Consider the following 27,324-nt stretch of genomic DNA (forward strand, 5'->3'; position numbering starts at 1 on the left):
CAAAGTGATGTTTTATTAAGCTTGCATGTTTATACTCTGCCTGCTCCCGCTGAAGCAATGCCTGTCTATCTACCTGTGCAACTCCTTGCCAGACTTTCTATGCATTGAGGCTCCCTATCTTGAAATAGAATTTCTGATATAAAGTTAGAAGAAACCCATATCAACTACCAAATCTTTAATTATCAAATGGGATTTGAGATGAACTCTGCATATGATGACAAAAAGCACTAGAAAAAAAATTTAGAGAAAAACTGACCTTTGAGGAAATAGAAGTATTTTAGGAAGCAGATGAAGATTTTTAAGGAAACAAAAATCTCTGATTTGGGAAAGTTGCATACTTGAAACAAACATAGGTAGCTGTGAAAAAGGAATTGTTAGAGAAAAGAAGAATCACATAGCAATTATAAATATGATGGCTGAAATAAAAGTTTCAGTCACAGGTTTAGAAGATATTTAAAACATTTCTCAGAATGAAAAATAAAAAGACCGAGATAGAGAATTTGGGTGAAGAAAAAAGTAAAAGAAATGGAGGACAAATTCATAAGATGGCAAAAGATGGCTAAGGCTTCCAGGTAATAATGAGAGTGGAGAAAATGTAGGGAGTAAATAATAAAAAAAGAAAGAAAGCATTGTTCCAGTGTTGAAGGAGTACCCTAGATCTCAAATTCAGAAGCCCACTAAATATCAACAAGGTGTAAAAGCTACATATATAAATTAGATGCTAGGAAAATCTTAATGCTAGGAAACCACGTAATGCTGGGAACGACCCCCCGTAAGTAATCAGAAGTTCTCTGCAGGACTTTGGGCATGTGGGAGAGAAAATGTGGTCCCGGCCCCTGCTTAGCTTTACAGCATATGGTGTTAGACTTGTCACAGTCACATAAACTCTGTTCATAGGGTTTTGGTTTTTAGACTCATAAGACACTTAAGCATATCATATTGTAAACTGAATGTAAACGTTCACAATTTTTGACAAAGTTATAGTAAAAGTAAAGGAAAGAGTCTGGAAATGACTGGAAAGTCATTTCCCAATACTAATGTGTCATCACCTACAGACAGGATCAGAGTACTGGCTGGGAGGGTTGTAAGTATGATGGGTGGTCAGCAGGAGAACCAATTTAGCGCCACAGGCCATAGCGAGGAAGATACCATGAGTGGGAATCAGTAAGTGTCTTAAACTGAGAAAACAAGAAAGAGAGGCGTAAACATCTTAGTTACAACTCTGTAAGCAATCCTGAGAAAATTAATAATCAAATCGATTCAGATTGGTCACCCAGGAGAGTGAGCTTGAGACCAGAGAAAATGCTTCCTTCCGAACCTCTGTGGTGCTTCATTTGTTGCCTTGGGCTGTATTTCTTCCCTGAATTTTATTTTTTAATCTATAAAAGGACAAGAAGTCTTTTTCAAAATTTAGAAGTTCTGTATACAAAAATAAGATCTAGCAATAAATTAGTTTGAATTAGATAAAATATCCAATATTTGCCTGGCTTTAGCACATGCAGAAATGGAATTTCACTTTATTCAATCTAAATAGTTTCAGATTTTGGACTTAAAGGAGGAGATGTCCTCACATGAAGGTCCAGACAATGAATGATCAGGCCAGTGATGTCCTCACATTCTGAAAATGTCCTAATCCATTACATCCAACTTTTCTCTTGTTTTCAACTAACATCTCAATTCCTGCTCAATTTATGATGAAAAATTCAAATGACACTCGCTCCAACTTCAAACTCTGCCCTCAAGAGCTTTATTTGTTTATCTCTTCTAAACACTCTGAGCCTGTATTTGTTATATCTGTCATGGCAGTTTTAATATTCTGCCTTTTACAACTGTACTGTGTGTACCTGTCTTATCTCCCTCCAGAGTGTACATCCCTCTGAAAGAAAGAGCCGTGTTCCACTCAGAAAGACTGCTTGGGTTTGGAAAGTCAAACCAGGCATCTTTTGTCCACCTTCCAGGTGTGTGGCTTTGGTCAAATTGCACCTGCAGTGCTCTGATAAACTGTCCCCCAGAGAAAGGACAGCAATGTTTCTCCCCAGACCAAATAGCTACTTGAATAGATGACGTAGAGATGCTTAACACAATGCCTAGCGGAGAGCTGACTTGGAAGGAAGTAACGTTTTAGTCCCTGTATCTTATTTGTTCTTGAATCTTCCACAGTACCACAGCTCTTTTCACATAGATGCTTAAATGGTGTGTGGGGGAAGGGTTAGAAAAGTATGTTGGTTTGGAAGTATTTAAAACAATTTTAAGGATACTGCCTTTTAAAATATGGGATTTCCGGGCTGGGGATTTAGCTCAGCCGGTTCGGTGCCTGCCTTGTAAGCGCAAGGACCGGAGTTCAATCCCCTGTACCAAAAAAAAAGTGAGGGGGGCAGTTCATGTAAGCATATCAAAGAGTGACTGTCACAGGGCCCTGTCTGCACATAAACTAGCTAGATAGCCATCCAGAGGTGGAAAACACTTGAGGTCCAGCTCAAAACCTTATGCCTGACCCTCCATCTTTCAGACATTGGCCACATGTGGTTGGTCTAAGCATCTGCCTTCTTATGGAGTTGGGGCAGTGTCTATAGCCAACAAAGGCAGCCTGGGACACTAGCATGGTGTTCTGGACCTTATAAAATCCTCACTATCTTCCTACTGCTCACTAGCTAAGCACTTACCCCTTCTTCTTGTGGTCAGGAATTTCTTCATAAAGACTCCGACCTGTTTCTCTACAGTTGGCTCCAGTGATCCACAAGACCTTCCCTGGGCTGCCCAGCTGTGCAGCTCTTTGCGGGTCCTTCTCATCACCAGTGACCACAGTCTGTTTGCACTGTTGTTATGTGTGTATTTCTCGTGCCTATTTCTGTACCCCCAAGATACACAATATATTTATGTCAACATGAAGCGTTCATTAATGGAGACACAGATCAGGGGTGTGGTTTCTGAGGTATCCCCAACAAAGAATATTCCTTCCGAGGTACATTTGTGATGGCCAACTAACTTGCAGAAGTCAATCAGCAAACTTGAGCAGATTGACAGAGGAAGGAAAGCTTCAGGGGGAGAGCATGGGATTGAGGAACTCAGGGTGACACAGGCTCTAGTGTGGAGACTGTGCATGGAGCTTACACACAGACATTGCAGGGGCTGAGCAGAGTGGTAAAGGGTTGTTTTTCAGCCTCAGGGACAGAACAAACTTTAGGGCTCCGAGACACAGATAGGGTAGCAGATAAGACTGTCTGGCCCACCTGCCAGGATTTTGTACAATCAGTCTGCATAATGATTCTCAAAAATACAAACATTGCCGGGGCTGACTGACAAGTATTGTTCCAGTGGGGAGAGCTGTCAGGGCAAATCAATCCAATTCTACCACATGCCAGTGTGTGGAACAGATATAATTTTGGCTGTTAGTGTATGTCAAAGCGAAGGATGTGCCGTCTGTGTATTTTGAAGTGTGGTGTTCCTTTCAGTCTAACAGCTCCAAAGATTTCTGGGGCTCCCCTCCCCGGCTGTTATCTCTAAGAAACTGTGGGAATTAGCTTCAAATATCTCTGGGCTTTGTCTGCTGCAATGCCAGGTTCAGTGGAGCTCAGCACTGTCTCCTCCAGCTGCTCTGCTCTGCATTGGAATTTGGTCTAGTGATGAAGGCTCTCTCCTTACCAGTGGCTGTGGGAGGAGGTGCCCCGGAAAGTACCTGTGTGTCTCAGGAAGGTAAAGCGACCCTGCAAGGATGTGTCATGCCCTAGCTGCACAGAGGCAAGCTTAAGCCTAAAGCGCTGGGACGGCCTGTGCTTAACGCGTCCCTTGCAGATCCCTGAGCGTCCCCCACTGCTTCTATATCCCAGAGCTGTGACGAAAGTCAAAGTCAAGGCCCAGTCACTTACTCAGAATCTCTCTTCTGACGCCGAGATCATCTGCACCTCCCTCCCACTGTCCTCTGCCCCAGGACTCTCTTCTATGGCTCATTTCTCCTTCCTCTTTTCTTCCCTTCAGCCTCCTCCTCTTTCTTCCCTCTTCCTTTCTGGGGCTGTTATTCATTTTCTCCCTCTTTATCATTCCTGTCATCTCACAAGGACCTTGAAGCCTCCCCCGCTCTGGTTGGGAGTCACTGTGCCACCCTTGGACTGACCTGACGGCTCCTGCCCCCCTCAGATCTCCCACACATGCCCTCTCTGTTCCCAGTTCCCCTTCCTCCCCGCTCCCAGAGGCAGCGAGCCTCCTGCTCTTCTCAGCGTCCTGCAAGCCCTGTCTGCTGCCCCTGATGTGTCCATCTTGGTTTCCTCTGTCTTCCTGATCCTCTCTGTAGTTACCCATGAAGCACTGGTCCTTGACAACACCCTGTGCTCCCTCTGGGATCATGGTTGGGTCTCAGCTTTCCTGGCTGTGGACAGAATCTCCAACAGTTATGCTGAACTGCTCACTTCCAATGGACTGATGGCACTAGGGCCAGAGGGGGAAGATGAACCTGCGATTAGATGGTGCCCGCCCTCACACCAGCCCCTGTGAAAATAAATTCTACCCTGCTCCCTGACTGGCTTCTCTGCCTCCACTTTTACTGCAGCCAGAATAATATTTCTAGTGATTTGTCCTTATCACTTCTGTCCCATGCTTGAAGATCTTCAATACAAGAACTTTGTACACTGACATGAGTTCTATGGAGCTGTTGAACGTATGCAAACTATGGAGCTATTGCATACATGTATACATATGTGTGACTCATATATATGTGTGTAATTTATGTCAGCTCCATTCATATAGCAGAGCAGGCCTGGATACCATTTACCCCAAATCCATCATTTAAAGATGAGACAACGGGGGCTCAGCGATGACATCATTTGTCTACACAAGTTCCTATTAGTCCCAAACTTGTCTAAACAATTTTGTGAAATGTCGAAAGCCCTCCCTGATGCAGCCCATTCTCCTCTTACAGTTTACTGCCTGCTGCTCATCTTCAAGAAGACGCCAAGACAATTAACTACTTTTTAAATACACTCTGGACTTTTCTTTCTTCCTATCCTAGCTCTTTTTTTCTTCCCCTACCTTGATTGCTTTGTTTCCCACCATTCCTTTCTCTTGTTCAATAACTCACTCTTTTTTAACATGCTAATGTTATTATTTATTTATAAAATAGTTTAGGCTGCCTAATGTGTTCTAGGCCCACCAGTGGGTTCAAGGAAATTACATCCATTCATCAAGTTCATGTCCAGAGTGCTCTTGAGTATGCCCATAAGCATTTATTTTTATGCCATTGTGATGTTAAGAGCTATGGGCTCTCCGTGCAATGCTTGGGTTGAGGTTGGCTTTTGTGTCACTTGTATATCTCTTACTGAGCTTGGCCATGTGAAATATTCTTAGGAAATTTCTCATTTACTCTTCAGACATTTTTGGGAAGATTGATCATTACACCAATTCCCTGTGGAAAATCCCTTTGAATTGTTCCTGTGAAAACTAACTACCATAAAGAATTTTACTTCCCAGAATGACTTCTTTGCTTCTTGTGGGTAGCCAAATTTAGTAAATTATCACCTTTTGACCTTTCTAGTCATGAAGCTTAGTAAAACTGTGACAAGTTTAATAACCTCTTAGGGCCCTAGAACCTATGTGTTTGGGTTTCTGTTTAATGCTGTGTCTTAATTTCCTTTTCCATTTCACCCAACTTGAGTTTTTGTTTTTCTTTGTGTCTTATAAAATATCCAACATCTTTTGAGAACAATGCAAAGATGTTGATGAAGTGATCAGTATATACACAGGTGTTTTTCCTTGCATGTTTAGGCTGTGAGTTCCTAGTAGACAAACATTATTTCACTCCTCCTTTTTCCTAGGCCTTAGAAAAATGCCTAGGCATTTTTAGTCAGTGCTTAATAATGGTTTCACTGAACTAAATTGATGAAAATACCCATCGTTCCCTAACTGAGAAAGTAAAACTCCCAGTCTTTCTCTTTCACTTTGTTTTTCCTAAGGTGACCAAAGACAGACAGGATGTTGTAGAAGAAAGAATTCAAACTCTATCTGTTACCAACTGTACCACTTCAAGTGAGTTACTTATCTCATCTGATCTTATTTTTCCCTGAATTTGAAGGTGGAGCTAAGAATACCCTCCCAGACTGCTTGGTGCCACTGAGCAGTCTCAGCGCATTCTGTAGCTCCTACTAGCAATCAGCATATATTGGGGGCCCCGCTGTCCTTCCTGTTTCCTCATTTATGTGGAAATAGTGCTTGAAGAACAATAAGCAAGTACATTTCACTGATCGCGCATTGCCAGTGAGTTATGGGGTCTTCTACAAAACAAGTGTGGCTAATAGCCACAGTGCGATATGGAAATTCAATGGTGGTTATGACACTGGGATTTTTTTTCTGAAAAGTGCTTAGAAGTGACCTGGGATTGTTATGTCTCCTATTTCATCATCAGTATCATTTATAAATATTTGTTATTTTTTTTGTCTGTGGGTCCTAATTGTCTTTCAAGTTAGTACTGACTCATATCTTAATAAAAATTAACATAAGATTAAAAACCATAGTTTTCAAACTTTCACACATTTATTTTTATAGGGTAGATGATTTTTTCCAACTCACTATGTGGGCCATACATGAATTCCTGTTACTTGTTTTTCACCTCAAGTTGTAGCAGTTTTCAAAATATTTAACTTTTGGATTCTTCTGCCCACGCTCATGTTTTATATTTATTGGCAGCTTTCGAATGAAATTCTACTCAGGCATATCTAGTAGAAACGATATTTATTAACTGAAGTATCAGTTTTCATTTTAATGACAGGAAATCCTTACTGTGGTCAGTCCTGATTAGAGACCCGAGTCAAGGAGGAGTCCAGGGTCACTCTTCCGAAATGCTGGGTACCAGAGTCCTAGCTGGTGGCTTTGTAGCTACGTCACTGTACCATGCTGGGCCTCACTCACTGACCTGTCACACACAGGGCACCCTTCTGGATGACCTCTGAGTTCTCACCCTGTTACCACACTCCGTCCTGTAAGATGAGACCCACATTCCGGGGGAGGCTTCAGGGCCATCTAATACAGAGCACTGTTTTAGGCTATCCTGTTTTTTACCTCCCCACTAAAAACTTTAAAATGTGTTTCTTTTAAACTGCAAATCACAGAGTACTTGGCAGATAAGGTATTAGGTTCTCAACAAATGTTTAATTTATGGTCTGTGTGCTGAGCAGACTATGTCCACTGGGCCACAGTTTCAAGAAATCCTATTAAAGAGGAAACGGGAAAGACACTTCCTATTTGAGACCATAGGTGGATAGGGTAATATTTATTTATAGTTTTGTTGCTTTTAGATTTAGTGGTAATGGATATAGGCATGGATTAATACCGTATTGCCGGTGTGTATGTCTAAATATTCACTTCTGAGAGGATTCCATACAGCAATTTTATTTAAACAATCTTTGTGACTCTGTGGTTTTCAGTGACTGTAACGTGATACTGTGACACAGACTGGAAATCAGTCCCATTCTGGTGCTCAGGATGCAGAACTGAGGGCACCAAATTCCAGCCAGGAGAATTCCATCAGTGGCAAAGGCACTCAGACATCTGCAGATCTGGAGCCCAGGGGTGTGGTTCCCCACTGGTATGGATACTTTCTTTGGCAGGGAGGGGCCAGGGTGAATTTCGAAGAGAAAATTTTCCTATAAAACTTTAAAAATACAGCTATTGTTGTGTTTTCCTCCAATACAGGAAACCACTTACAGTGGAGCTCAAGATCTTACTTATTTATTTTTATTATGCTTATCCATGTTGTGTGACATGGTTTTTACTCAAGTCCCCTATGGCATGAGCTCAGAGAAAGGAAGTGTTTGAGAGTTTTCGCGCTCATCTGATTATAGCTCAATTGTCATGGAGTCCTTTGACTCAGGATACTGCATAGGAATGTGCATATGGTCCTTGAATACAGTAATAGTCTAAGTGCTGGTCCACAGTGAGAGAAAGAGCTTGTCCAGAATGGAAATCAGTATTGTTTCCTTCATTAAGATTGTCTTGCTCCAAGAAAAAAATCAGCTTAAGGTTCTGCCAACAGCCAGGCCAGGCCTTCCTATGCTTACAGCCTCTTTGCTTCACCTGTGAAAGACAGAGGATAAAGGGCAGCCCAGTGCTGCTGTGGCTTAGGAAAGCTCCGGAACCTGCCTGCTTCTCCGACTCTGAGAAGGAAGGCATCTGTAGAGTGGAGGGGAGGCATCAGGAGGCAGGAGCAGGGTGGGTGCAGAGAGTTGCCAAGATGTCAGTACAAAGAGGCAGAGGGTAGGTGCGGATCACACCCTAAGATTATTGCTTCAGGGTAGCTGGGGCTCTAGCAAGAGACAGAGGGAGGAATAAAATGGGGAGCAGGTGCTGGCACGCTCTGGGTAAGGGATGGGCAGAGCTGTCTTTAGGAAGGCACAGGGGAGGTCGTGGTACTCTCAGGAAGCTGCCAAAGCTTCATCTGAGTCAGGAGGTGGGAGGGAGTGTAAGGACAGTTGGGGATATGAAAAGCTGTGGACTTGCAGGCAGTGAGCCAAGAGGGTGCCATGGGAAGGTTTGCACAAGCAGCATGGGCGGATATTGATGGGGCCTGTGAGAGCACTCTTGGGGTGAAAGGTTGGGTGAGGCGGGACTTCCTGTGATGCTCGAGCAAGACAAGAAATGGGCAGGGTGAGATAAACCTTGCTGCTCTCCTGGAGAGGAATGGGAAGAAATTCTTAGCTCAGTGATGTGGAAGCTTCAGACTCCCCATTCCTCATCTCAGAGAAGTGGATTGCTCTATCTCCACACCCAGTGGGGTTACTGTCAATTCAATGAGATCATATAATGACAGCTTCCATCTGGGCTTATCATTATTGAAACTATGTTTGCAGAAATATTTATGTAGAACCAACTGTGTTATGTAAAAGCCCACCGAAGACTTGTCAGAAATACAAATACAAATAGAAAATGGTTACTTGTGCTCCAATGGCTGCCAGTCTTATAAAAGAAGAAATGTATTTTGTTTAGAGGAAATGCATTGGCAAAAGGACACCATTCTAGTAATCTGTAACCCAAGCCACAGCAAAGCAAAACAAACAAACAAACAAAAAGCAAACGGCCAGAAAACTAACCACATTAATTATAGTTTTAAAGATGATGGAATTAACTATTACTTTAAAAAAAAAAAAAAAAAAACTTTTCTCCACTAACTTTTTCCACTGCTTAGAATATTAAAAGGAAAAATGTGTAAATCAAATGCAAAAATGTGTTAAATACTTCCCTGGGTCTGGTTACAGTATAAAGTAAATCAAGTGGCAATTTAATTCCCAATGACCATGTGACATCTAGGGAGTTAAATATTAGATTTAAATAGGGCAGCTAATTCTCCACAAGAATTATATTATGTCTTTAGATGGCAGTCTACATAATGAACATATTTCTCTCCTCTTAAATCCAGGCATTGCTACTACAGTGTGAGAAATTAATGTTATGTTCTCGTAGTCATTAATATTATTGCTCATAAAAAGTCCTTTTGATTTTTTCCCCCTGAGGTCCCAGAGGCTCACAGAGGCATTCATAGATCAAAACCACATGAGTTATCAGGGGAAAAATATTATTAAAACAAAACTTTAATCACTCCTTCAAATTTATATAAAGTTACATCTAAAAAGAAATGATACAGGGTGTCCACCAGTCCAAAATGGGCCAATGTATGTGGGTATAGCCTTTCCACAGATATTATAAAGGAGTCACAGGGAAAGGACTACTATTATATACATTGTGGAACTCGGGCTCAAGGGCACTGTTGAAAGACAGGATGGAGAATATGTATCGTATAATTCTACTGATACACGCTCAAAAACAGGCAAACTGAACAAATTGCTGCTAGGGTATAGCCCTGGAAGCAAAACAACAATGGAAATGATAGACACAAAATTCCATTGGCCTTCCCTGGGGGATGAGTAGGAAATTGGATAAAATCAAGTAAGAACATAGCAAGGCAGCACTGCTTCTAAGGCGACATGAGCTGGGCATCTCTGGCCCCAAGAAATCAAAATCCAAAATCCCACACTTTTTGAGTATTGCTGTGATACCACAAGGAGATTCCATTCTTGACCTCACGTGATGTTGTAGCAACACTCAGGCTAGTATTGTGTAAAATTACATTCAAGATATGTGTATAGAGTGCAGACTGCTGCAACCACTATGGAAATCAATATGGAGATACCTTAAAGAGCTGGGACTGGAGGTTCCATTTGACCCAGCCACCCCTCCGCTGGGTATCTTTCCAAAAGAATTAAAGGAATCGTACCACAGAGATATATGTGCACCTATGTTCACAGCGGCACAGTTTGTAATAGCTAAAACTTGGAAACAGCCCATTGCCCATCTGTTGGAAACTGGATAAAGAAGATGTGGTTTTTCTATAAAATGGAGCCATACAGAATGAGAAATTAGATTCGTTCATAGGAAAATGGATACATATTGAGGATATACTCCTAAGTGAAATAAATAAGGCACACGTGTAAATACCAAATAGTTCTCTGGTGTGAATAAACTATAATAGTACACAAGATCCTAATGATATAATTGACAATGTGAAATAGGAAGAAAAGGGTTAATGGTGTAGGGAAAGTGGGAAGGGTAAGAGAAAGCTAATAAGGGGAAAATATGAGAAAATAAAAAAATGGAAATGAAGTGTTTGCAAAGCGGGGAGAGGAGGGGTGAAGGGAGGGCAGGGACAAGGGGAAAAAATGAGAATCAAGACCTGTCATGTAGAGGTACAGGATCCCAATGATGAATGTAACTGTACTGTATACCTAAAATGTACCAATAAATTTAATGAGGAAAAAAAAAGATATGTGCATAAGAAGTGTATGAAACATAAGAAGTGCATAAGTTCTGTGTTCTCTGCATGAATTCTGCAATTTTTCATTCCCAAGATCTACCCCCCTCATATATATATACACACACATTCCAAAATCTGAAAAAAACCCAAAATCCAAAACACTTCTAGTTACAAGTGGTTTGGGACCAAGCAATACTCAAGCTGCAATGATACATGCAATGGTGGATTCTAGGTACTCATTTTGTTATTATTTAAGCTGCAGTTGTGCTTTATATCATTTTTAAGCACACATCACAATGAAAAATCTTTTAAAGAAAGGTTATCAAAATATATCACAGTAACCGAATCTTCACTTTGCGCTTTGTACTGAAGACACTGCGCAAGATACAGAGCTCACTCTGAACCTCAGAGAGCTCACAGGTTGGACTGATTGTGAGAGGAAATGCAATTCAACTAAGCTAAAGGCATGAGCTATGCTAAGAGTTCAGAAAAGAAGGTCTTTGGTCATCACAGTGGTCTTGGAAACCCCTCTCTTGGAGTAAGAACTTAAATTGGCCTTTGAAGGGTTAACTAAGTAGAGGAAGGAAGAAGATATTCTTATTTTGTTCTTTTTTTAAAATTTTATTGAGTTTATTGGTACATTTTAGGGATACAGTACAGTTACATTCATTGTTGGGATCATGTACCTCTATATGGCAAGTCTTGATTCTCATTTTTTCCCCTTACCTCTGCCCTCCCTTCACCCCCTCCTCCCCACCCCATCTACAAACACTTTATTTTCATCTTTTCATTCTCTCACATTTTTTTCTTTTCCCTTTTTGTTCTTCCCCTATGCATCACACCTTCCCTACACCTTTAGCTCCTTTCTTCAAATTTCTAAATGTCAGTAATCTTATTAGAATCTTAAAATGGAATATTACTCAGCCATAAAGAGCGAGAGAATAGATTCATTCATAGGAAAATGGATACATATTGAAGATATACTCCTAAGTGAAATAAATAAGTCACACATGTGTAAATACCAAATAGTTTCCCTGGTGTGAATATTCTTATTTTGTTCTTTATGTCTTATGTACATCAACTTTTTCATCATGTGCAACACAATTTATAATTGAAAGGATAATGTGATATAGAAGAAAATACACAGATTCTGAATTCAGACAGACTTAGGTTCAAATTCCAGCCATTCACACACTGGATCCTTGAAATTTCTATAGTCTGTTTCCCTAAAGACAGGAGGATTCCATAGGGTTGTAAAAATGACAGGAAAACATACTGTTGGCTCCACATTCCGTGCTGTAGGTGGAGCACGACCTCTCTGTAATGCAGCCTTCCCTGGTATCTGTGGGAGACTGGCTCCAGGGTCCCGTGTGATACAAAGACCAAGGAGCTCCTGCACCTTATGTAAAGTGCTATAGCATTTTTATATAATCTACACAATCCTTCTCTAGTCTTTAAATCATTCCTAAATTACCTATGATAACTAATATAATGTAAATCCTATGTAAATGGTTGTTATATTATTGGTTGTAAACGATTGTTATAGTATTTAGGGAATAATGACAAGTAAAAATGGTCTATGCATTCAGTATAAAAGTAATTTTTAAAAAAATTTTGTTGTGTGTTTGTGTGCTTGGTGGTGGTGGGACCTAAATGTCTTCTATCCAAAGTTGGTTTAATCTACGATATGGAACTGGCAGATATGGAAGGCCAGCTACACTACTATTCATGGCCAAGTGGATCAGAAAAGAATGCGGGCTTAGCCCAGGGGAACTCCCATGCTAAGACTCAGCATCTGCAGCTCTAAGCAGTGAGGTACAAACTTGTGCTGCAATTTTTTTCTTACAGTCTCCTTTTGGGTTACTCTAGTAGCTCTGTCCTTCTGTGTTGTTTTTCTCTGGTTTCCAGTTTGCAGCTAGTAAGCTCTAAAACCCTTGATTGCCTCTTGTCTTGGTCTCTTAAAAGGCATATGGATGAATGACTTTGACCAGTTCTGCTTGCCCGACAGTAGGGGGAAAGGGTCTTTGTTCTTCAAATTCACCTATTCTTATATCTTCTTGGCTTTGGAGAGCCAAAACCAGGGCATGATCTTAGAGTGGAGCTAAGGAAACTAGCGGTTAGTACAGAGTCTAGACATTTCTTATCTAAGCAAAAGAAGTCACTGAGGCTCAGCCATGGTCTGCCCCATCTCATTAGAAGGTTCAAATAGGGAGGAGGCCTGTGCCTTAACTAGCAACGCACGATTCTTGCATTTCCCCTTGGTATGCTATGAGTCTGTCTCCTTGGCTGTGTGAAATGGTTGATGAGGAATGGGTATGCCTTTCCCACTGGACACATGACTGACATACATGCACCGTGTCTGCCTCATAAGGGACTTGTCATTACTATTAATTCCGTCCTCATATCTCCTTTTTCTTATTGAAAGTTTATTAATGATATTTTGGAGCCAACAGCTAGGTCTTTAATTTTATCACGAACAGTAGCTGAATTCTGGAGAATAAGCCGATGAAACCTCCTGCCAGCCCCTGAGAGTCACAGACTGTGAGATGGACAGTGTGCCTCTCCTCTGCCTCGCTCTGTGCAGAGAATGCTGGGCCTGCAAGTCCAGAGTTAGACCATGGACTCTCCACCCTTAGCCTTCCTCTCAACGTGCTTCAATTCCAATCTCGATTCTGTCTTTCTTTTACAGTTGTTCAGCACATCAAGCGACATAACATTGTTCTGAAAAGGGAGCTAGGCGAAGGAGCCTTTGGAAAAGTTTTCCTAGCTGAATGCTATAACCTCTGTCCCGAGCAGGATAAGATCTTGGTGGCAGTGAAGGTAAGAGAACATCCAAGAATGTGACTAAACTATGGTCACACTACTCTGTGGAAATTTTACCTTTTTGTATTATATTTTAGTGGCCAATTCAGTAGTAAATTATGCCTACTATGGTGGATGTGTTCAAATTCCCTTACTTGAATGGGCAGGCGGAGGGATATTTGGAGTACATTCAAGTACCATGGGCTCTCCTCGGGGCAACCAACAAGCCCACAGGCTGTGAAAAGCTCTGAGCTACTCTTCCAAGTCTGTGCTAACAAAATTCCAGATACATCAGTGGGTCAAACAGAAACCAACCAGTTAAGTTTCAGAGACCAGCACTTACCCCTCAGATTGTCTGGTTCTGTGACGTGCTTGGCAGGGTTGTAGGCTTTGAGACTCTCAAAGGTAGGACTGCTAGTGACACTTCCCACTCAGTCTCTGTTCTGCCAAGTTCTGCTCTTGTCCTGCAGCTTGTCCCAGAGCTTGTCTCTCCCAAATGTTTCCAACACTGCAAAGTTGGATAAAATACAGGCATGACTGCATGATTTCATTAAGAAGTGGATGACAGCTTCTGCGGATTCCACTGAGCAGCAAGAAGAAAGTCCATCATAGTCCCCAAAACTTAAAAAGGGGACCTATTCTTCAGTAAGAAAACATTAGTACTGAAAGGGACAGATTTCTAAAACACAAGGATTAACAAAATAACACAAAAGACTTTAGTAGATCCTTAACGTATGCATCATCAATATTTTTATAACTCACCAAAATATTAGGTTTATATGTCAAACACTTAAAAGAAACATGCATTTATAGAAGGAATTAAGCACCAAATAGATGTGGAAAGATCTAATGCAAACATTTAATCTCTTGGCATAACATTGTTTTTTTTATTGTGCTATATTTTTTCCAAAATAAGAAACATTTATATGAATAACATTTATTTACTAGTTATAACTGAGGAAATTTTTCATTTTTAAAAAATCAAGTATATATTCTTTTTCTTTATTTAGCATTAAAATATTTCAGTATAAGCAATGTTATATATGGACATCTAAGTAGAAAAATAAAATTATTCTTGAATATACCATCCTAAAGACCTAATGGTTATATTAAAGTTCATCCAAAGAGAAAAACTGTTCTTCTTTCCTTGTCATTGAAAGAAACTGTCCAGGGTGGCACGACAGTCCTGAACTCTCAGAGGAGCCTCCTACAAGCTAAACTTTTCAATGAAAAAAAAAGATAGACCTTTCTAGGGGTGAGGGATCTAACAAGTGAGCATCATCTCTACAAGATAGGAACTGGGTGGGGAGCTGGAGATGGGAGGAGAGGAAACAAGATCCTAGCCAGATGTGTGTTCAGATGGGGCAGAAGAGGTCAAAGCAGAAGTCGTGCAGTGGTGTTGGCACATTTCCTGCTATTGCCGTTGCTTCTTCTTTTCTTTCTTTTACTCAAAAATTGTTGTCATCCTTTTTTAGCACAATGTGCTCAGAACATTTGGCAATGTTATATCTTCAGCCTTTGTTTTCTTCCTTCTCTCTCTCTCTGTCTCACTGATAAATGTGGCCAAACGTGTTTTCATTTTTGCAAATCTGCAGACTGATCAAATGTTAGAGCTAGAAGAATTGTAGGGAACGTGTAATCCTAGCCTAACCACGTGTTATAGACAAGGAACCAAAGTCTTTACATCTATGCTTTGCCCACTGTTTGCACTACTTCTAAACCCTCCGGTAGTCTGAGTCAAGCCTTGAAACTTTTAATTCATTTCAGTGTTGCAAGGGCAACCGTGAGTGTGACATTAGGGAGACTGGGGAATCCTGGATGATAGTGTAGGAATATCTGAGAGACCACAAAGGTAGCCCCAACAAGGTTCTTAGTGGTCAAAACTTTCATCTTAGTGTTCTGTGCCTACGGCTCTGTACTTCCTGCAGTGCCCGTGAAGAGAAGCCATGCATAGCTAAGTCCAGGGCCTTCTCAACTTATGTGTTCCATTTCCTTGTGGACATTTGCTACAACAGGACTTCAAGGATTGTATTAACAATGAGGGGTTAGCCAGCCACAGCAGCTTTTAGCCCACGATACCTGAGCTGGCCTTAGGAAAGGCCACTTTCCTGTCCACAGGTTGCTTTTGTTTGGGCATATGTCTCATCGTCACTGTCAGTGAGGCCCCTCCCTGGTATAAATCCCAGTTGCAGCCCTAACTGCATCTTGAACTCGACCCAGGACCTATCCTTCACACGCTTCCTGGCTTTGCCAAATACATTTCGGCAAATTATTCACGGTGACTTGTGATGAATGTTTGCTCTTTAACCAATAGTGCTGTGGAAGTGGCCTAAATACCCCTCAACAAATGAATGGGTAAATAAAATGTGGTCTCTACACACAATGGAGTACTATTCAACCATAAAGATGACAAATTTGAGTCATTTGTAAGAAAATGGATGGATCTTGAGACCATAACTAAGTGAAACAAATCAGACAAAGAAGGTTGTATTTTGCATGGTTTTCTATTCGAGGAATCCAAAATGTAAAAATTTAAAAAGAAAAATTAAAGAGATGAGGGAACACAGGGAAGTACACTCTGTGAAGATGGGAATAGGGTCTAGGCAAGGAGAGAGGGGAGAATGGGGAATCAAAATGACCTAGATGTGACACGCATGTGTAGCAAATCCCCCAAATGAGTTAATTATTATCTATTAAAACATACTAATAAGAATATTTTAGAAAGTCAAAATTTTAAAAAAGGAAAAGAAAACAGTGATTTAATTTTTTATCAGATCTTGGCTTCTCTCTCTGGGCCTCCTCTTTGTTTCAATTTGAAGGAAACAGCTATCTCAAATAGGAAGCTCAGAGGGCCTGCAGATTAGAAATCCACACCATGGCGGGGAAGAAGTCTCCTCTCAGTGACCTGCACCGTGAACATCTGTTGGATACAGCGGTTGTGCTTGCCTTAGCTGCAGTGACATCTAGCCTCAGAGAGGCAGTTTCAATTGTTTGTAGTTCAGAGGCTTCAGCCTCCACGTAAGAGACAAGTTGGGTCCTCCATGAGCTCCAGGGTGAACTGGATCAGAATAACCTACAGACCTCTCCCAGAGCCGCATCTCTCCGGCCTGATGTGCGCATTTTGGGGGGCTCTGGCCAACTGAAGTGCATTTTAAGGCTAAATGAGCCTGGGAAGAAAAAGTCTGTGGTTCGTCCCTGAACACAGTGAATGGGTATTGTAAGGAATACAGTCCACTGAATGGCTCCCAGGACAGTGCAGCCCCTCCCCTCTGTGGAGTGGCTGCCAGGGTTGCTCCTCTTTCACTGGAGGCACCCAGGCAAGTCTGACAGCCTTCTGCTGTTGCCTAGCAACCCTTGCAGCCTTGAGTATGCATGCTAAGAAATAGCAGCTATTGTCCTTTTTCCTTCTCTGGAAGGAACTGACTTCAGTTTGAAAGGCAAGGCTTCACATTCAGATTGACAGATGTCAGATTCCTATAAATTCGGGAGGTTGTCCCAAATGATCTATAGCTCAAGGGATCCACAGGAAGCAGTTTAGAATGTAAGTAGCTCAAAGGTGTGCACAGGCATTCAAGGGCACGTGGAGGCTAAACACGCTTCACTTATATCTTTGCCTTATGGGATTCAATTGGATTGCTCTTTTCTTGATATTTTGGGTTTTTCAGTGAACTGGATTTGTCAACCATTTTTCCCTGAGTTACAATCACAAAACCACATAGAGGACAAGAAGCAGAGAACTAGTCTTTGATCAAACCAAGTTCTTTTACCTTTAAGTAACTCAATTGCCAAGGAAACACTTCATCAGTTTCCCTGCATTAACTCTTGATGTAGGATAGCTATTTTTGGCTCTATCCAACCTGCATTTCAGTAGGTGCAATGCCTACAACATTTCCTTGAGCTATGAATACAAGCTGATTTCTTGTTTTTTAAATGTAGCCACAGTCAGCTTCATGGGATCTATGGCCGCACTTTTCAGATAAATGAGCGGATGAATAGGTGAGAAGCGGATGGACAGATGAGGGAGCAGACTGACCGTGGAAAACTAGCCTTTACGTAGAGAAGAATTGCCAGCTGACATTTCTAGGCAAGGAAATTATGTGGTGAACTATTGATAACCATAGCTGAAAGAAATTGTAATGATGCTGTATAATAATATAATATAATGAAAAATCAATTTAGAAATGGTGGAATAACTATATAGACATTGAGACTTATTATTGACATCCTTTGCTTAATGTCCACATTTAGGAAACTGGAGGCCCAAAAAGATTAATGATTTATCCAAGGTCAAAGAGCTTGAATGAAGTCATCTAATATAAATTTTGGGACTCAAACACAGTCCATAGCTCATAGTGTACATATTTCCATTAGTCAGATTTTATGTATAGGCTGGTAAACCAAATTGAGGAAATCCAACCCAATGCCACTTACCAAATCATCTGAAAGTATGTTAGTGATGCTCATCCAAATGCAGAAGGGAGACATTTTCATATTTTCGCAAGTAGAAATTAAATTCAATGGAATAATTGGAGATATGAAAACTGGATTCCTGATGGAGCGTGTTGACCTCAGGGAAATGCAGTCAAAATCTTCATCATCAGCTTTCCTAAAAAGAACAAAATGGTGTTAACTGGAAACCCAATGTAAACTACTTTAAACTAAAAAGAGAATTTTTTGACTCCTAGGAGTCTATGCCACCAGCAAGCCTCGTTACTGCTGTACTAGCTTCAGCTACCGCTGGGTCCAGAGAATCAACAGTTCTTCTCGGCATCTGTTTCTCTTTCCCCATCTTGGTTCTGCTTTCCTCCATATTTGCTTCATTCTCAGGTGGATTTGCCACACTGTAGCAAAATTTTTCATCTTTGCAACCAAAAAGTAAAAGAGCTCCCCTTTCCCAACAGTTATCCAAAACTGCGAGGGCTGCCTCCTGCTCTGATCACCTGGCTGGTGCTGTACCAGAATGGAATATTCTGATTATGCAGGTCAGGATCTCATACCCATCCCTGGGAATGAAAGGTGGAGTCAGTTCCACTCGACAGACATGGACTGAGCACAAAGAAGGAAATCGGTTCACTGAAAGAGTATTAGGGATGCTGTCATCAAAAGAAGAGGGAAAGATCTTCCAGGACAGAAATGAAAAATGGAGGCTTCAAATGACAACCTCAGGATAGAGCGACCTCATCGGGACGGGAAGAGTAGGGGGTCTAAGAGCTTGCTTGGGGCAGTCCTTACAATGTCCCTTCTTCATCTTCCCAACAGAAGACCCTGGGGATTCTCCTCTGGATTCCTTGCTAATACAGTTCCACTGTCTCTTGTCTCTGCCGCTACCTAATATCTGGCTGCTGCTTCTCCTGCAACTACAACCTACAGTGTCTCCATCACTCACAAATACTATGTGCCCAAGTATTCCACCCAGTAATCCAAACTGCCACTCAGTTCTCGTGCCACACCACCTGCCTGCAAGTCAGCCACCCAGATGTCACATACTACCAAAGGTGCCACCTTCAGGAAAGGAGGCAACTGGAGCCGCCTGTCTGTGAGCACGTGAAACAGATAAAGCATAAAAGCTCATTTCTGCAATCTTGGAACAAAAAATATTCATAGATGAGAAACAGCCTCGAGAGTCCATTTGACTCCATTACAGCGCCCAGGTTGATCTCTAAGGTGGATGGCTCCTTTTCATCTTTGCTTCTTTTCCTGACAGTCATGTCAGTCCTTACATCTTCTTTCCTTATGAGGCTCTTCTCTCATTCCTTCCTATTCCTCTACTTCCTTCCTGCATTTCCATTTTTTTAAAAATTATTTTACTGGTGCGTTTTAGGTATATAATATAATGGCATTCATCATTGGAAATTTGTACCTTTTTGTAATCTATCTTGGTTCTTATTTTTTCCCCATTCCCCTGCCCTCCCTTCAACCCCTCCTCCTCTCCCTAAATATTTTGTTTTGAGTCTTTCATTTTCTTATTCCCCTCTTTCCTTTGCCCTACCCCACCCACTTCCCCCTTTGCCCCTTTTCTTCCTATTTCACGTTATCTATTATACCTTTTAGTTCTTAATTTCACTTTCAGTTTCTCACACCAGAGAAACTATTTGGTATTTACATGTGTGTCCTATTTATCTCACTCAAGAGTATTGCCTCAATGTGCATCCATTTAGCTATAAATGTCTCTAGTGTCTCATTCTTTATGGCTGAATAGTACTCCATTTCATTTTTTAAAAACTTCACATCTTTGTTATCCAGTCTCCAGTTGATGGGCAATTGAGCTGTTTCCAAGTTTTAGCTATTAAAAATTGTGCTGCTATAAATATGGGTGCACATATATTACTGCGGCATGATTCTATTAATTCTTTCGGGAAGATACCTAGCAGGGGAACAGCTGGGTCAATGGGACTTCCAATGCTAGCTCTTTGAGGTATCTCCATGCTGATTTTCACAGTGGTTAAACCAGTCTACACTTCCACCAGCTGTGGAGCAGGGTTCCTTTTTCCTCACAGCCTCAGCAGCACTTGTCATTGGTTGATTTCATGACAGCAGCCATTCTTTCTGGGGTGAGATGGAATCTCAGAGTTGTTTTCATTTGCATCTCTGGAATGTCCAGGGAGGTTGGACGTTTTTTCATATGTTTATTTGCTATTTCTACTTCTTTGTCTGAGAAATGGCTGTTCATTTCAGATGCCCATTTTTGGATTGGGTCTTTAAATTTGGGAGGTCAGATTTTTTAGAGTATATATATTCTAGATATATATTCTAGATAGTAGACCTTTGTCTGAGGAACAGCGGGTGAAAATGTTTTCCCACATTATGGGTTGTCTCTGCATGCTGTTGGTGGTTTCTCTTGCTGTGCAGGAGCTTTTTAAAAAGATGAGATCCCATTTGTTGCTTGTGCTAGTTCCTGGGCAACTGAAGTTTTGTTCATAAAGTCTTTTCCTATATATACCATTGTCTTCAAGAGTTCTGCCTAACTTCTCTTCCAGCCAGTTTAGTGTTTCTGTTTTAATATTTAGAGCTTTAATATATTCTGATTTTATTTAATGCATAGTGGGAGATGTAGGTCTTTGGCAGGCTGAAACCCAGTTTTTCCAGCACCATTTATTAAAGAAGCCATCTTTCCTCCAGTGAGGGCGTTTGGCTCCTTTGTGGACGATGAGGTGGACGAGTGTGTCTGGTGTTGCTTCTGCATCTTCTAACTGTTCCACTGGCCCTCAGGTATGTTTCTTTGCCTGTACCATGTAGTATAGTTTCAAGTTGGGGATTGTGATACCCACTACCTTGTCTTTATCACTTTTCCACTTTTGCTGACATGCGAAATCCTTGTGCCCACAAAATGGAAGTTGATGACAAGATTATCAATTGATTGAAAATAACATTACCCTAACAACTCATGTACGAAGTGTGATTGAAAAATCTGGTGAATGTTTATTTGGGGGGTGTGTTGAGACAGGGTCTCACTATGTAGTTGAGACTGACCTGGAACTCACTATGTAGCCCAGTCTGGTCTCAAACTCACAGCAATCCTCCTGCCTCAGCCTCCTGAGAGCTAGGATTACAGGCATGTGCCACCACGCCCAGCTGTTTATATTTCTTAAAATTATTAAAGGTCAGATTGACATTAATTGCCCTTAAAATACCCTTACCTGGACCACGCTTATCCCATTATTCTTATTGCTTTCTGAAGTGCTATTAGAAGTCTCTGCTTTCGTGAGTTTCTTTGGTGATGCTGTCTTCCCTGCCTTGATGTCCTGAATCAAGTCGAAAGGTCTAATTTTCATGATTATTTTGACTTTGAGAAATCCGGAGGGCACAGGATGTCAGATCCAGTGAATGAGGTGGACAAGGATGCACCATTTTTTTTTTTATGAGCCTGCCTTTCTGCTACAGCCTTCACTATATTTCTTACCATACCACCTAAAGATGTTGACAGAGAGGTCTTCTGGAAATGCTCCAAAAAGTGGCCAGAACAGTGGGATTGAAGAGGGGAAGTATTCTGAGGGAGATCAGTGGCAATGTGCCTCTTATCTTTTGTTTATATTTTGTTTTAATCTAAGCACTCACTGTATATTTTGACCATCCCTGTACTTTGACAGGACATAATGCTGCACAAAGCACTATTGAATCTATATTTATAAAGATCTTGGGATAGACATTGGGGCACTTTTAACATTGTTTTGTTAAAAGCTTGATTATTGTCATTGTGCAGACATAGCTTAACAGATCCTTTGGTGTGTGTATTCTTTCCTGGTGTGTGTGTGTGTGTGTGTGTGTGTGTGCGTGTGTGTGTGTGTGTCTGTCTGTCTGTCTGTCTGTCTGCATGCTCAGGTGGATTCGTGAGATAAAAATCAGGATGTTCCTTGTAAGAATTTTTCATGCACTTGAATTAGGAAGGCTCCAGTTATAAAGCTGCACCACTATTATCCCTTTCCAGTAACTTCAACTTTTAACCTTTGATCAGGGTTCTGTTTTTTGTCCTCTCCGTCACTTTAGTGACCCTCTTTTTGGCTTATTTCCAGTTTATTCACATCTTTTCTGAAAAGCTAAAACAAAAACAAGACATTTCATTCTAACTGGAACTTGAACTTGGGCCAAGGCAGCAAGAACACTGAATCCTAGCCATTGGGCCACTGAGACTCGAGTTCCTTTACTCTAACAAGAACTTATCTGGCATAAAATCTGAAGGACTCATTTCACACCTTTGTATCTCTGGAATATATGCTCTGAAATCACTGTGCTGTCTTCCAGTTTACTTAAATGTGATAGACCAATTCATAATCAAGTGAGGGTCTAACCTGAACCATCAGCTCCATTAGGTCTCTTGAAATCATCTGGGACAATTTTATGTTGATGTATTCAAAGCCCGGAAATATACTTGTTTATGTTGGCAGTCAGTTTCTGATTTGTTCTTTTGATTCTGTGTTTTTCTAATATAACAGCTGCAATGAATTAGTTGCCTGTCTTCCTAAAACTTAACATTTTCTAATATGCAACTTGATGTGATATGCAAGCATAAACCACCAATCCCTCCCTCCCCCAATTATTTCAGCTATATTAAAGTATGTGAATTTCCTTGTGTTTGCCTTTGAATGGTGGTCTTGTTAGATTTCAGTCCTGAGAGCCAGAATGGTTGTGCAAATAAAGACAGTAATGATCAGTATCAGGCTATGAATCTTATATTTGAGGTTGTCACTTGGTACATAATTAAAATCCTTTCAAAGGACATTTGCATATAATTTCTTGAGTTCACGTACATACTGTGTTGGTTTCTAACATGGAGAGAGTACCATTTCATTGTTTGTGAGCATTACGGTGGACCCTTGATTTACAAACTCGATTGGTTCCTGAGGGTTGTCCTGTAACTCAAGTTTGTTGTAAGTCAATACCACTGAGATCTGGTTGCTTACCCAGATACATGCTATAGATAACAAGAGGCAGACGAATCTCCCATGAGCCTAATTAACCCAAGTTGTTCCTATGTCAGGCGGTCGTAATTTGAGGGTCCACTGTATCATCTTCATACAATTCTTTAATCTCCTTTTTCTAAAAAGGTTAGGGAGCTATTTATTTCTCCCTTTGTCTCTAAGATCTTATTTCAACCAAGTTCTTTCTTTGAGTTTATTAAAATATACTCCTCCAAAGTTCATTTGTGTAAGAATTTGATAGATGCTTCTTCTACCTTTTATAGAGAAGGACCTATTACTTAGAAAAATTGTGACCAAGGCTTACTCTAAATACATGACTAATTCATGCCTGTAAGAATCCTAAGAAAGGTGTCTTCTTCAATTCTATTTCAATTTTTTACTCTGGAACTGTTTTCCAGCATTCCCAAGACAGAGGTTGACTTCTTTATAACCTAGAGAAATAGCTTTTGCAGAACAGTATTAGCCAATAGAAGGACAAATTTCCTATTAGGCACATTTAAAAGGTAAAAAGAAACATGTGAACTGTATTCATAGTTTATTTAATTCAACTTGTTTATATTCTATCGTATGTTAATATTCAAGATTAGTACAATATTTTAAACTATTTTGTTCATACCAAGTTTCCAAAAGCTGATGTGTATTTTTATTGTCTAAATTGAGTAAGTGTGTTGGTGCATTTTAGGTATACATTATGATACCATCCATCCTAGGGAATTTGTATGTGTACTTCATATATCTTGATTCATCTTTTCCCCCAACTTCCTCCACTCCCTTCAACTCCTCCCCCCATTTACAAAAGCTTTGTTTCCATTTTCCTTCTATTCTTTTTTCTTTTTCTTCTTTCCTTTCCCCCTCTCCCATCCCTGTTCCCTTTCCCATTTGAACTTTTTCTTTGTATTTCACAATATCTATTATACATTTTTGTCCTTATTTATGCCTTTGGTTTCTCACACCAGAGAAATACTGTGATATTTCAACATGTGTGTCCAATTTCTTTCACAGAGTATTATCTCAAGGTGAACCCATTTACCTAGAAACATCTCAAGTTTATCCTTCTTTATGAAAGAGTAGTATTTCATTGCATATAAAAAAACAAATCTTTATCCATTCATCCGTCAATGAGCATTTGAACTGTTTCCAATATTTAACTATTATAAATTGTGCTGCTTTAAACATGAAGGTGTGCATACCTCTGTAGTGTGATGCTTTTAATTCTTTGGGAAGATGCCAAGAAGCAGGAATAGATGAGTCAAATGGAACCTCTTAGTTCTTTGAGGAATCTCCACACTGATTTCCACTGTGGTTTCACCAGTCTACACTCCCACCAGCGGTGGAGCCAGGTTCCTTTCTCCCCACAGCCTCTCCAGCGTTTGTTATTGGTTGATTTCTTGGTAGCAGCCATTCTTTCTGGGATGAGGTAGAATCTCAGCTTTGCTGTGCAAAAGCTTTTTAATGAGATCCCATTTATTAATCTTCTGTGATACTTCCTGTGTGATCTCCATTGTTTAGTTCATAAAGTCTTTGCCTACAACAATGTCTTCTGAAGTTCTACCTACTCTAACTTCCAGCAGATTAGTGTTTCTGTTTTAATATTTAGATCTTTGATCCATTTCAATTTTAGTACAGTGTATAGTGAGAGATATAGATCAAGGTTTACTCTTTGGCATATGAAAAGCCAGATTTTCCAGCATCATTTTTTAAAGAGACTTATTTTTCTTCCAGTGAAGGTATTTGGCCCCTTTGTCAAATATAAGGTAGTTGAGTATGTTTGGAGTTATTTCTGCATCCTCTAATCTGTTCCACTGATCCCCAGGTCTGCTTTTTTGCCAGTACCATGCTGTTTTTAATCAGTGTAACTTTTCAGTATAATTTTAACTAAGGAATTGTGGTGCTCCCTGCCTTATCCTTGTTACTCAGAATTTCTTTTGCTATTCTAGGTCTCTTCTGTTTCCAAATTAATTTTAGGTTTGTCTTCTCTAATTCCATGAGACATGCTATTGGTGTTTTGATTGTTATTGCATTAAATCTGCATAACAATTTTGAGAGGATGGTCATTGTCACTAGACTGGTTCTTTATATCCAAGAATGAGGGATATTTTTCCTTTTTCTGATATTCTCTTTGATCTCCTTTTTTCAGAATGCTATAGTTTTCAATGTAAAGGCCTTTTACTTCTTCATTAGATTGATTCCTAAGTATTTCACTCTTTTCTTATGCTACTGTGAAAGGTGTTGTTTCCCTAATTTCTCTCTCAGTAATTTTGTTATTTGTGTACAAGAATGCTATTGATTTTTGGATGTTGATTTTATATGCAGCCAGAATTTGATTATTAAATGTAGAAGTCTTTTGGTAGAGTTTTTGGGGTCTTATATGTAGAGAATTATGTCATCCACAAATGAGGATAAGTGGTGATAGTGGTCTTGTTCCTGATTTTAGAGTGAAAGCTTTCAGTTTTTGACCATTTGGTATGACATTGGCTAATGGTTTGTCATAGATGGCTTTTATCAGATTGAGATAAAGACCAACTATTCAAAGTTTCTGTAGGATTTTTATCATGAATGGATGTTGGTCTTTTCAAACGTTTTTTTCTGCATCTATTGAGATGATTATGTTGTTTTTGCCCTTGGCTATGTTAATAGAATGTGTTACATTTATTGATTTGTGTATGTTGAGCCATCCCTGCATCCCTGGGATGAATGCTCCTTGGTCATGATGCATGATCTTCTTGATTATTTGTTGCATTCTGTTTGGCAGTATCTTATTGAGGATATTTACATCTGTGTTCATTACAGAGATTGGCCTATAGTTCTCTTTTTTGGTTGGAACCTTCTTTGGTTTTGCTATTAGGGTAATGCTTGCTTCCAAGAATGAATCTGAGAGTATTGCTTCCCTTTCAATTTCATTAAAAAGAGTTTGAGGAGTGTTGGCATTAGATCTTCTTTAAATTTCTTTTAGAATTCAGCAATGAATCTTTCAGGGCCTGGACCTTTCGGTTTTAATTACATATTCAATTTCTTTGTCTGATATCGGCTTATTTAGAATTTTTATGTCTTCTTGATTCAGCTTTAGTAATTCATATGTGTATTTTTAAACTAAAGCACACCTCAATTTAAAATAGCCATATTTCAAATGGTAAACAGTGACATGAATCTGTGGGCTATCATATTGGGCCATGCCTGTCTAGAAGTTATGAAAAGAGTAAACATTATCCATTAAGGTCACAATCTCTGTTTTATCTTATCTGTCCTTAAACCACCTATATTTTGAAGCATGTGATCATTTTTTGTCCTAAAATATCCTATTATACCAATATTTCACACAAGGCCTCCTGCCTTTCTAATTAGCTTCACATTGAACTTAGTATTTTGCTTTCACATTGGGTTTAATTTTGATTTTCCTTTTTTCTCTTACATATACCCTCCCGTCACTAGCTCGTCAGTTCTGTGCTGAAATTTATCTCGCGCCACTCCATTACTCCAGCTGTGAATTGTTATATACTCCAAGCAGTATCTTGTGTATCTCTGGACGAGAACTCTGCCTGGTGTACATGTTCAGAAGGGATGCTTCTGAGTATACGGGAATTCACCACCAATAAGAAGAAATGGAGGCACAAGGCAGACAGTGGGAGTAAGGAAACGCCGGTGTTCAGTGATCGGGCAGATATGTCCGAATGAGACTTAAGTAGAGGGACATTTGAGAGTGGGAAGCTGCCATCCCATACTCATTGTCTCAGAGCATTGCCAAGAGACTCAGCGGGCCAGTGAAGATCACATAACTTAGGAACATGACATCAGCCATGGTACACGACAGAGATAACTTTCATTAAAAAAGGCTGAAAGCAGGATTTTCCAGCTTCTGATTCCTGCCTGGCTATGGCTCTACCCTTAAAACAAATTGTCCTTAGAGTGCCAAATTCCGAAAATGATTTTGCCTGAGTTTTTACCACCATATTTTTCTGAATCTCTTAAAATAGAATTGAATCATAATGTAGAAAAAGGACTTAACATGCAAAAATGGATAGGCATACAGAAGGAGACCAGGTTTATGAGATGCATTTGCCCTGTGAATAGGAAAATCTCTCTAACATCCAAAAATGTTACTGGAGCACAATGTTTGACGTTGTATTAAGTGGGCCACTTTCCATAGTAATTTGCTGTGGGGTCATGGGAATATCAAATGCTTGTTAACTTTTCAGGTTCATCCTTCCAGAAAGAAAATTCTGTTCTCCTCCTCACCCCACCCCACCCCACACGTACAAAGTAGTATTCTTTTTTCTTTTTCTTTTTCTTTCTTTTTTTTTTTTTTTTTTTTTTTTTTTT

At 40.2% G+C, this 27,324-nt stretch overlaps 1 protein-coding gene across 6 annotated transcripts in view; it reads left to right on the plus strand.

Annotated features, from left to right (window-relative positions):
• Ntrk2 (neurotrophic receptor tyrosine kinase 2) overlaps window positions 1-27,324 on the plus strand; it is a 385,092-nt gene that overhangs the window by 248,553 nt on the left and 109,215 nt on the right. For all 6 annotated transcript variants that reach the window (XM_010605519.3, XM_010605520.3, XM_010605518.2 and 3 more), the window contains one exon: window positions 13,479-13,609. In XM_010605519.3, coding sequence (XP_010603821.1) covers window positions 13,479-13,609 — 131 coding nt within the window. The remainder of the gene's footprint in view (window positions 1-13,478; window positions 13,610-27,324) is intronic.

Source organism: Fukomys damarensis, unplaced genomic scaffold (assembly GCF_012274545.1).
Source record: "Fukomys damarensis isolate Sample0158 unplaced genomic scaffold, DMR_v1.0_HiC HiC_scaffold_4, whole genome shotgun sequence".
NCBI lineage: Eukaryota > Metazoa > Chordata > Mammalia > Rodentia > Bathyergidae > Fukomys > Fukomys damarensis.